Source organism: Colias eurytheme, chromosome 32, assembly GCF_061535395.1.
Source record: "Colias eurytheme isolate Ceu_HAF_F1 chromosome 32, ilColEury1 Martin Lab GWU primary, whole genome shotgun sequence".
Taxonomy (NCBI): Eukaryota; Metazoa; Arthropoda; class Insecta; order Lepidoptera; family Pieridae; genus Colias; species Colias eurytheme.
This window is the reverse complement of record NC_143011.1, coordinates 125,610-138,518: the sequence shown is the minus strand read 5'-3', so window position 1 is coordinate 138,518 and position 12,909 is coordinate 125,610. Positions and strand designations below refer to the sequence as shown.

General features: G+C 31.8%; 1 protein-coding gene and 1 long non-coding RNA gene across 2 annotated transcripts; one reads left to right on the top strand and one right to left on the bottom strand.

The window, feature by feature from the left end:
* Positions 1-871: 871 nt before the first annotated feature.
* On the bottom strand, positions 872-2,030 carry LOC149895083 (uncharacterized). Its single transcript, XM_090119143.1, has one exon. It carries the CDS (start codon positions 1,954-1,956, stop codon positions 1,030-1,032), a length of 927 nt encoding a protein of 308 aa, XP_089975269.1. The 5' UTR covers positions 1,957-2,030; the 3' UTR covers positions 872-1,029.
* A 6,343-nt stretch (positions 2,031-8,373) lies between these two features.
* Positions 8,374-9,654, top strand: LOC149895082 (uncharacterized). The gene is made up of 2 exons (XR_016458536.1): positions 8,374-8,849; positions 9,251-9,654. It is a non-coding gene; the product is annotated as an uncharacterized LOC149895082 (long non-coding RNA).
* The last annotated feature ends 3,255 nt before the right edge of the window (positions 9,655-12,909 follow it).

The window sequence follows — 12,909 nt, the reverse complement described above, 5'->3', positions numbered from 1 at the left end:
AAATTGCTCCTGTGACGTCACGATTAATTCCTTTCGGGTTGCGACAAGCACGCCCCCTCCCCGAGATTGTCCTGTCGCCTCATAATTCCGATCCCTACGCCACACTACATAACGATCATCAAAAAATTCCGAGTCCGATATACCATCCACAAGCCATGTCTCCGTTAACAATATAATATCATACGAGGTTAAACATAAATTACGAAAAAATAATAAGGACTTTGTCCTTAATCCTCTAACGTTTTGATAGTAAATTGATAATTTTGTATTTTCATTAGCCATTTCGTTTTGATACAATCAATAAACGTTTAGATGTCACGTTATAATCGAATAGAACCATTAACGATTTAACCTTACGTACGTACGTATATTTGCAAGTTATAATAATTATTAGAATGATAGTTACTAGAACGTATAAAAATAAGATAATTGATAGACTTGTGTCAAATACAACACGATGTTCCAAACGCTGCAATATCACATTCAAACCACTATTAAATAAGTACTTATAACATATATCATTTCTATTAAATAATGTTCCTAACATTTTAACCGAGATTAAATCAAAATAGTATTTAATAAAATATAGCGATTCCATAAGTTTATTAATAATATTCACAAGAGCTTGAGTGCGTATTAAAACCATTAGAACGTTAACGACATTAATTCTAATCATATAAGTGCGACAGAGAAAAGTGCAAATACTAAATTGCACGAGTTTGTACGGAATAGCAATAATCGGTAAAGAATAAGTATTCGGAGCATCTTTGCAACAAGCGACACAAAAGAAAAATACATCCACCCGCATTAGTAGAGAATAAACCTGTTCGACTACGGTTGAGTCATGGCTACAAAACACTTGGTATTTTGAACGAAAATTATAACATTTTAACATAAATTGAAAACATAATATAGACAAATTTAAGCGTGATAATATTAATTGTTCGACTTTGATTTTATAAAATAAGCATTTGAATCGTTCACAATTTAGTTGTTTAACAAGAAAGAATGATACGGAATGGATACATATTATGACAATTTGTTTAAATCTGACTTTTTGGTAATTATTATAACAGGAGATGAATTATTTTTACGTACATGTATTTTACCGAATTTGACCCAAACGTAATCGTAGTGCTTATCCTTGGCAGTTAATTTGCAGCTATTCAGTAGGTTCTTCATTTCAGGGCTTAAATGGTCATTCACAAAGATGCGATTGTTAGAGTCTCCATATCCGATATCACGAGCTAGCAATTCCTTCGATGCTCGAGCCGCAGCAACAAAATCCTCCTTAACGTATCTGTTCAGGAAACTAATTATGATGGGTTTATCTTTTGTCTTCTGAGACGGAACACGATATAGGTAGTTGATGTGTTCCTTTTTAATACTGAAGCTAACTTTCTGACAGATATTGTCCACAACAGAATATAGGTTTTCATTTTTCTTTATAGGAACGCCCTTAATCTCGACATTATTTAATCTTGATCTTGTGTCGTTAGCTGCCAACTGAGCCTTTAGACAGGATACCTCCTGGTCAAGACTGGAGATTTTGAGATCAAGGCTTTCGAGTTCAACCAATCTAGCGTCCATAGTTGATATTTTGTTTGCAAAATCATCAATCTTGCCACCTAAAAATTCGCAGCTTGATTTGATCTCACATAGCTCTTTTTTCAATTCATTCAACCCAGTTAGTAGACTTGGCATTCCGGTGAGTTTGTTTTTCACATCTCGCAATTCTTTCATTATAGACTCGAGGGATATAGTGTCTGATGCTGAGGGTTGGTTTATATTTGATGAATTCTTGCAATTGGTACACCTCCAGGCAGCTCGTCTCTCCACACCCAGTTTTCTCCAACCTTGTTCCGTTATTTGTGCACAGCCAAAATCGAAGTGTTTGTTGCATATGCAACATTGCACTCCTTCTTTAAATGTTGAATTGCATAACGCACACTCCATTGTTAATACTTGGATTAGAGAAAAGGTTTTGCACACCTGATAGAACGGGGCAACTACACTGACGTGTGTTTTGTATCGCGTCTCACAGATGACTGATGACAAGTTGTAACAAGAATATGGTTATTCATCACATCGAATAAATTCAAGCGTTTGTTACTAACGTAAATAATATAAAGGGTGGAATTTTTACTTCTTAGATTATTTCGTATGCCTTTAATTTGCATAAATTAAAATGTATTTTTAATTATTCTATTTAAAACGGCAAATTGTTTAATAGCTACCAAAAAAAATACATAATATCAGAAAAAAGAAATATACAAAAAAAAAACACACAAAAAAGAACAAAAACAAAAAAAAATATCAGAAAAAAAGAAATATACAAAAAAGACAAAAAAAACACTAAAAAGAACAAAAAAAAAATAACAAAAAAAAAAACGAAAAAATAATAATGATAGAACATCAAGAATATATTTGCCGCATCAACGAAACAAGAAACAAATACTGGAATTACATACGTTATCTAATTAAAATAGCCATTTTACTATTATAATAAACAGTCATAGCCATTTTACTATTATAGAAAGCAATGAAAACATTGGTCAGACGCAATAGCCAAACAAACATGAGTGACATGATGACTTTTTCTCACTCCAAAAATGTCTCGAAGCTGACAAAAGAAATTTTCTGTTCACCAAAGGAAACGTCGTAAGTGGACAAAATCCTTGATAAAAGCCAAAGAAAATTGACTATCACAGTGAAAGTTCACGGTAAATATAATATATGTAGTTAAAAAAAAATGGCATTATGATCCAGTTGCCGTCGTATGTGAGGTCACAAAGTTTTGGAACTAAACTGAAGTGCAAATTATAACCGAACGAACATGAAACTAAAATCCTAATATTAACGACATCAAATACAACACTGAAGGCTATGCTTTTATGATTGATTTGTATGATAATATTTTCTGAAACGACATCCAAACAAGAACATGAATTCTATCCGGTTGCTGATCGCACTCGCTGGGCTTCCCAAAAGGGTCTCACCCGGTGGGGTTGATCGCACGGATCCTGCAAGCAAGTGGAGTTAATGAATTTTAATTTACCTACATAAAAATACTTGACTGTATTCAGTATTGAAGTATGGTGGAATAGTTCGATATATATGTGAATAGCGTTTATTTAGTAATTCCAGTATTTTGAATCACCTCAATCAAGCAAGATCAAGATTTATTTTATAATTTAGTATAAAAAAATGTATTCGTATAAATTTATTCTTTCATCTCGTTTTAAATGGAACTAAAGTTTAAAACAAATGTTGGTTGTCGATTATTATGTACTTATGAAAAAAAAATATATTAACATACACGTTACGTTGTCAACAGTTATTTTAAAATAAATTAAAGTTATAATATTGTAATTCGTATTGCAAAAATAAAAACTTTCTTCCTTACTTTTACTCTGCCTTCTCTTCTTCGAGAGAAACTTTATTGAATTAAAGTATCAGGCAACTCTTCTATTTTTTCGCTATACCTTCTTATGTAACTCGCCCTTTTCGTTTCGTGTTATTTAATTACACCACTGTGCCTATTCTTCTTTCTCTTCTTTATATCTTCTCTAAATTCTTCTTAATACGTTATAGTTTATACTATGTGTAATTTAAAAAAAAATCAACGTTAACCTGTAATATTAAGAAAGCATTGTATATAAAGTACATACTATCATTATGTAAAATACATTTTATCTTAATGTACCTAATGTTGGAATACAGCTGGTCGACTGGTTATTTATTTTGTAATTTGAAACATTTCATTGCTTGCTTGCTTAAAATAATTAAAGTGACTATGTAGTAAGTACGGTTATCGTACAAACTCCAAACCTATCGAGAACTGAAGAATTGTTATACTAACTAAGTACAATCAATTGCTTTTTTCACATGCATATAATATATCTATAAAATATAATTTTAGTTTTTATTAGATACATAAGTAGAACATTTATGTTTACGTATCACCTATAAGTTTTTGTTATTTACAATATTTTATTAAGACAATGTAAAATGTATGAAATACTCTAAGAGTTGAAAACATCTTTTGTTAGTATGATAACCATATTCTTGAATATTTTCCAACGCAAAAAAAAACTACATTATCAAAAACAATTAATCAATATCATAATTACTTCGAAAATGCATAGTGTCTTATTGTGATTTTTTTACCAAGGATATCTTTGCCCGAAGATCAATTCATAAGTCAATTTTTAAATTGTTAAAATACCTTCATACTTTGGCAATATTCAAAGTATTTGGTGTAAAATAGTTGGTTAATTTGTCTGTCAACACTGCCTATTGTGTGTGTCGCTAATTTAAATCAGCAACTTGTTGTAACTCATTGAATATCATGTGTCAATTCGCGGGAAAAAAAAATGGTGAAAATTCAAGTTGATAGTTTGTGCATGATGGCGAAAACACAGGTTTCTTTTACTCATAATATGTCATTAAATAACGTTTGAAATATTATAACTAACCACTGAAGGTTGTTTTAAACAAAAGTTACAATGATGGGCAAAATTACCTAATAATGTAGCGATCTATATTTTACAACATTGCTCAGCATCAAAAGAAGCTTAGGGTTAGCACATTTTATATTACCACATAATTTGATAGTTAATAAATATTATTTCTATTCGGTTAATTTCGGAAAAATAAGCCTAATTTGGTATCTCGGAAATAACCATGGTAAATAAAGTTAAATCACTGAATTTAAAGCACAACTTAAATGTAAAAATATGATTATTTTTATTTAATTGTCAATGAACAATATTCTGTTTTGCTTTTTTTGTCTTTTTATTGCCTACAACATAATCCCACTACGAAATCTTTGCAGCAAAAGAAATCGAAAGAATGCTCATTTTACTGAGATGTACCAGCTTTTTGGAAAAGTAAAATGCGATTTATATGAAAACGAGAAAAAAAAATGCCTGGGTAACATTTCCCAGCATCTGAAGGTTCCCGACCTTTCATGATACTGCTTTGACTTTTAAAGTAAACGACATCTTTCGTTTTGTGAATATTTCACGGTATATTAATAAAATAATATTAATAAACATGTCCATTTAAATTTTGTTTACATGATAGTGATAACATTCACTCAACAATTACGTTTTACATCTCACTACTACAACATATTGGCTGCATCATATCGATCGCTTGGCTTCATCCTACGGTGCTCCAAAGAATTCAAGGATCCTAAAACAGCGCTTGTACTTTACAACAACTTCGTTCGTAGTCGTCTGGAGTATTGTTGTACAGTCTGGAACCCATCTTATCAAACGCATATAATTCGGATCGAGCGTTTACAAAAATTACTGGTCCGTTGTCTAGCATTCAGAACTGGAATTGGTAAAACCTGCACAAGTTATCTGGACAGACTCAATAACTTCAAGATGTTGAGCTTAAAATCTCGACGTACAATATTACGTTAGATATATTTTTCTTATATAAAATAATTAATAATTGTATTGATTCTTCTGAATTATTGGGCAGAATATGTATTAATGTCCCCGCCAGGATCCCTCGATATCCCTGCGCTATACTCAGAACTCCTCCATTTCGAACAAACTTATGGAAGCATTCCCCAATAGTTAGACTTACCCATGAGTACAACGTTGTTGCAGCAAAGTCGCGTGAAATTGATATATTTCACAATTCACTTGCGGTATTCAAGCGTACTGCGTATTCTTAATAAACATTTCAATGAAACATGTCGATAAGCACCATACTATTTACAAATAATAGTAGTCAGCATTAGTTTTTTAATTAGTAATTAGTAATATTAGTAAAAACGATATTATTGCAAATTTGTTTTGGATCTACTTTGGTAAATTATTATTTGTTTGTTTGTATTTCCTGCATCAGAAATTGTATTTCATTTTTTCATTAAACTAACATGATATTGTTATCCGTTTAAATATACGATTGTTGTAATTTCCTATAAGTAAAGAAACATAATATATTGTTATTATACGATAAGCTATTTTAGTATTAACTATTAAGAGTTTATAAATTATGTTTTCTTTGTTGGAAATTCTTAATAAAAATAAAAAAATAAAAACATTTATCAAATTTGATACTTAAAATAAATAACAATTATTTATAGGAACATAAAATTGTTTTTATTTTGTGTATCCGTGATCTGTCCATTTTTTTTTCAAATACGCAAATATTTTGGTTAGGTTAGCACAATTATGACATATTATAATATGAGATGTAATATAAATATTAATACATATAACTTGAGAGAAACGCCCCGCATTATCAATCGTAATATTCTATTGTTTCGACACTGTCTACATCTAGCCACCGCCATCACTGCAGGCGCGACGCAGCGCCAATGCAAAGCGACTTAGGGCACCGCACTCACCTCTGCGACAGAGCCGCTCCTGCGCCCGCCGCGGCGCGCGCCGGCCCGGCCACGTCTCGCCGCCGAGCGAGGCCGCTCGCGCGCAGCTCCGCCCGACACCGGCCCGGTACCGTCCGCGGATCCATTCCTTCCGTTGGACTAAAAGCGCCCGCTATCGTCTTTCATGATCCATCGTTATTCTATATTCGAAGGGCTATCATTTCATTTTTATAAATTGCATCACGTCCGACGTATATTTACAGTACAACGCGCTACATCATTACTTCTAATATCGTACTTTTACATTCGCTGAGCGCATTTTACAGTAATATTTAAATATTTTGTCTCGCTATGCTTCAATTTTCTATGTAGATCAATCAATTTTGTTTTTTAACATAAACTTACATGCACAACACAAACTATATTTTTGTGTACATAAAATCAATTAAGTTTAGTTTATAGGTATATAGACTAGAGTAAACTAGAGTAAATTAATTTAGATCGTGTAAATTATTGATGTAGAATGTAGATATTTTATTCATACATTTTATTTACGTGTATGTATTTTTGATAGAATCATGGTTATATTTATTTAATTTTATTTTATTACACGCATAACGCTTTACTTAAACACGTGTCAATCATATACACACTTTACAATTTTTATTTCTTTTATAGTTAAGTATAATAGTAGTAATTAGTGTATATCGAGTATTTAGACGGTAGTTAGGTAACTCCGCCTGTGTTTGAGGGTGAATAGAATAAATTTTATGAGATTATTTTATTCTACCTCATCGCAGCCAGTCCCAAGCCTGGATAAAGGAGGAGGTGGTAGTTTTGCATTAATACAGAAAGTTTCATTTATTTATTTATTTATTTAAAGATATAATTTGCTCAGTATGATGTGAAACACCTCGCTGCCAGTCAAAAAAATTGAAAACAGTGTTCCTTTTTGCGGATATTTGTCATAGGTTTATATTATCTTTTATAATCTTCTTATTATCTTTCTAAATTTATGATACAACTTATATATTTCATATTTTCCAGATCGCAGAAGACGGACAAACAACACAAAATAATAGGTTTAATATGACAACATTAAATCACAAGTTAAGTATATTATATTTGTTTGGCATAATTCCTGTTTGTCTAAAAAGGAGCATTAAAAAAACATAATATCTTGATTAAGTTTAGATAACAAAAGTATGGATGCAAAACTCTCAATAAATTTAAAAAAAACCGGCCAAGTGCGAGTCGGGCTCGCGCACAAAGGGTTCCGTAGCAGCAAATATAATAAATTACAGTTAAATCAACCTATCTCAAAAACTATAAGAGATACTTTGATCAAACCAAAAATCGTTGAAAGAGTTAATTAGCATGCATCACCTCTATTTTTTTTAGAATTTTATACCCCGTAGTTATAAAAATAGAGGGGGGGGGACATACTTTTTACGACTTTGAGAGCTGATATCTCAAAAACCGTTCACTTTAAGAAAAATGTTTTTTAGAAAACTTTATATCATTTTAAAAGACCTTTCCATTGATACCCCACACGGGTATGTACATCGAAAAAAAAAATTTCATCCCTCAGTTACATGTATGGGGGGCCCCACCCCCAATTCTTTTTTTTACTATTTAGTGTCATATTTTTGTAGCGGTTCATACAACACATATTCCCATCAAATTTCATCACTGTAGTACTTATAGTTTCCGAGTAAATCGGCTGTGACAGACGGACAGACGGACAGACGGACAGACGGACATGACGAAACTATAAGGGTTCCGTTTTTGCCATTTTGGCTACGGAACCCTAAAAAACGTTTAAAATGATTGCCAGTGATAAAAAATGAGGATAATCAAATATTTTATAAATGTTTTTTTTTTCAGAAACGCCACAATTGAATCCCAGTAGAAATAGGAAAATATAAAAGACCAGTTTCATCCATAGGAAGAAAGATACTACTTATTTTACCAATAAAAGGACTTGAGGGCAAAATATTTACATATTAGGTAACTACATGTATATAAAGTTTTGATGAAGAATTTTGATGAGAAAAAATATCAAGTTAAGTACATAATATATTTATTGACCTAATTCCTGTTTGTGAAACATTTAAACTGCATAAATATAATAAATAACACATCATGATTAAATTTACATTTTAATCGACTTCGAAATTGGATTTATTCTCTTTTTCGCTTTGTTACATCATAATTTTTCACTGGGAAAACCGATTTTGAGAATTCTTTTTTTTTATTTGAAAGCTGCCTGCAATGTGGTTGGTGGTCCCAATTATTTGATTTAGTTTTGACAAATTGAAGGTTTTCATTAAATGTGGATTTTTTTTTTCAGAAATGCCACAAATTACTCTATAACATAAAGACAGTTTCATCAGGAGGAGGAATGACACAACCAATAAAAGGAATAATTGAAGTCAAAATATTGTACATATATAAAACAGGCTTTGTATCAGTACAAAATGGAATCACCAGTTAAGTATGTTAATTATATTTTTGGCCTAATTTTTGTTTATGAAACGATCAAACTACATAAAGTATTGATCAAAAATAGTTTCCTCAATGCAACCTCTGTTACTATTAGAACAAAATATATTTTTTTATAAATTTATACTATTAACTATATTTGTTGTAAAATACATTAAAATCTTTAATTTCTAACTATAAAACTCTCGTCACAAACAATAAGTTTTATAATAAACATCGCTGTTCAAAACCAAAGTTGTGACTTTCAAGAATTCATAGATATTATATCTATTCATAAATTGAATTTCAATCGAATCTTTATTATGGACTATTCTTGATTTTTGATTGATACTCATACTCATGCATGTGAAAAAGGATAACAAAAATATGTATTCATATTTTAAACAATTTCAGCCAGACGCGCCAGGTGCTCAAAGCAGCGTCACTAAGAAGAAACACGTGAAAGCACGAAACAGACCACCATCGTGCTCCGTGGCTTTATCCGCATTGTTACGCTCCTATTGGTCTTAGCAAGATGTTATATTATATGTTTAGCCTTTAATATGTTGATCCGACCTGTTTTTATAATATTTATTCAAAATTTTAAGTTTATCCATGCACTACTGTTTACGTCTAGCCCGGGGTAGCATATTTTTTGCTTCGATTATTATTTTGTAAATCGCACCCAAAAAATATTCAAGTGTATTTTCCTACGTTTTTTTTATGTATAGATTTTATTTAAGTTGTATGAAAAAATGTATTACTGTTACCATTAGTTGAATAATATAGTCATGTTAATAAAACCATTTTAGTTTCAATTATTGTTGTTTTATTCGCAATTCAAAAATAATTATTATTATTGATTTTATGAAACTAAATTTTGATATAATATGTAAATAATCTATGAAGATAGCTGTTTTATTATTGAAATAATTAAAGTTTTGATTAGATAAATTGCCTATCATCTACTACACAAAACAATGTTTAGTACTTATTACCTACTTAAAATTAGCTTTTTCTTATGCCATTTACTTAATGATCTAAGTATGCCATAGAAACACATAGAAATGAACTACTAAAATCATTATTCACATGTTCGATTCAATAAACAGTGTATGAAGAACTTAACAAATTAATCATTGCAAACCGACAGATGGAACTGATAACATAAATAACGTAGATATAAATCACATACCTGAACTCAGTAGTCACGCATTTATCTCATTTAATCTACCTATGAATAAAGTAGTAAAAATTAAACCTTGCTGGAAAATATACAGATCGTTAAAGGACATTGATATTGAACATTTTAATAATGATTTAATGAATATAGATTGGAAAAGTATTTCGTGCCTACCTAATGTAAATGATACAGTAAATGTGTTTACGGATATTTTGATACTGTTGTTTGATAGTCATGCGCCATATAAAAGAATATTTTCTAAAAGTTCTGTTTCACATCCTTGGATTACCTATACAATAAAGGAAATGATGAAATTGAGGAATGAAGCTTTTGACAACTATCGAACTACTAAAAGTGACACACATAAGGACTATTATAAACAACTAAAAAAAATTACTAATACAGCTTTATTTAACGAGAAACGTGCATTTTTTAGTAAAAAAGTTAATGACCAGTTTACTAATCCACGTATTCTCTGGAAAAATCTAAAAAAATCGCTCAATATAAATAAGAAACCAGAAATAGAGATCCCACCACATATAAATAATCCAAATCTTATAAATGCGTCATTTCTTAATGCTCCCGGCAATAATGATATTGGTATTGACATTATTCAGAAGTTCAGTGATTGTAGATATGGAGACTCTAAATTTGACATCCGCACAGTTTCCCAAAATGAAGTAAAAAAGGTTATCGATTCTTTGCATTCAAATGCGACAGGTATTGATGGTATTAACTTGGATATGGTAGCTCTAACTATGCCTAATAGCCTCTGTACTATAACTTCTATAATAAATAAATCAATTGAGTCACACACCTTTCCAGAATTATGGAAAAGGGCTATAGTAAAACCATTACCTAAAAACAATGAACCGGTGAATGTGAAAGATCTAAGACCAATCAGCATCTTGCCATGTTTATCTAAGGTTTTGGAACGTATAGTGTACATGCAGACGATCTCATATTTGGAAGAGAACAATATTTTACCATCACGTCAGTCAGGCTTTAGAAAGCGTCATGGTACAGCCACTGCACTCTTAGATGTTACTGATAGTTTGCTGACTGCTCAGGATCGCGGGGAAGGGTCCATCTTAGTACTATTAGATTTTTCGCGTGCGTTTGATACAATAAATATTAATCTGTTGCTTGCTAAATTGTATTTTTATGGATTCGAACCTGGAACCATTGAGTGGTTTAGGAGCTACTTGTGCGGTCGAACCCAAGCTGTGGAAGTTCGTGGAAGCGATGGAATTGCCGTTAAATCAGACCTACAGCCACTTATTAGAGGAGTGCCGCAAGGCTCTATTTTAGGCCCTTTACTTTTTATTCTTTATACAGCAGAGGTTATAAATGAAATTCAATATTGCCAGTATCATCTCTATGCAGATGATATTCAAATATATTTGTCCTTTAAACCTAATGATACACCCAGGGCCGTGGTAAAAATTAATGAAGACCTGGATAGGATAGCAGCTTGGGCAGATTCGGTATCTTTAGCGTTAAATCCTAGTAAAACAAAGTTCATGGTATTGGGATCTAAAAAACAAATAAAAGATATTGTTAGTTATAATTTGGACATAAAGGTACAAGGTGTTTCAGTGGAAAGAGTTTTAGAGGTTCGTAATCTAGGACTTATTTTTGATCAAGAGCTTAGATTCGAAACTTACATACAGAATTTAGTTAGGAACTGTTTTTACCGTTTAAAAATGTTATATCAAATTCGTAGTTTTCTTAGCACTGATATTCGAATTAGGTTATGCGAGGCTCTTGTACTTTCTAAATTTAATTATGCTGACTGTGTATATGGGCCTCGACTTCTTGCAAGAACAGAGCGAATAGTGCAGCGAGTGCAAAATGCTTGTGCAAGATACTGTTTCGACATTCCTCCTCGCACTCACGTGACACCTTACCTCAACGAGAGAAACATTTTAAAGATGTCTCTCAGAAGGGAACTCCACATTGCCACTTTGCTCTTCGGTATTGTGACCAGTAAGAAACCAACTTACCTCTACGAAAAACTGGAATGGTGCAGTGGTATTGTTAACACTCGTCTGGTAAGCAACCCGGCACTGCGCTTACAGCGGTATAGCACGGCGGCTTTTCGTGGTAGTTTTAGATACGTTTCGTGTAAGTGTTGGAATAACATTCCACCTCCCATTCGCAATTTAGGATCTGTCTATACATTTAAAAAACAGTTAAAAATTAAACTAAATCATCACCAAAATCAGTTTCCTCCTGGCTCACGCGTTCTTCCCACTTACACGGCGTATATTTCATAACTGCTGTACCTGCTTGCTTCATCAGTGTCTAGTGCCGGCGTATTTATTTATTTGTTTCTTGTGTAGTTAATGGTAGTGATATATATGTATGTATATGTATTATGTGTATGTGTGTATGTATGTATGTGTGTATAATATGTATGTGTATTATGTATAAACGATTATTTGTTGTATAATATATTATATAAATATTTATATTCGTTCAGGCTATATAGTTAAACTTTGCGGGAGCGATTTGACTTTTTTTAAAAATAAATAAAATAAAATTAAAATTAAACTTATTTAATTATTAACTATAACAAGTGGACGATTTGGAGTCACAAATGTTAATGCCAGAATTACATGCAATGATACAATCGATACCTTATTGCGAAATAAATGTTTTTCAATAACTGCAACGCTTATGCTAAATTGCAAGAACTCTCCGGTGGTCTTGCTGAGGCCAGCGGAAGGCTATTGCTCAACCTAATACAGAGGGTTGGGGTGGATGCGTAACTCCTCCCTCCTTAAGTGCGAAATTATCGGTTTGTTCATTTTTAATAACTATCCGATGATTTCGCAGACATGTTACATTTAATATCTTATAACGAAGTAAGTAAAGTAAAAATAGA

Coding starts and splice junctions, on each gene's coding strand:
- LOC149895083 (XM_090119143.1), bottom strand. CDS start 1,956: ATGGAGTGTGCGTTATGCAATTCAACATTTAAAGAAGGAGTGCAATGT.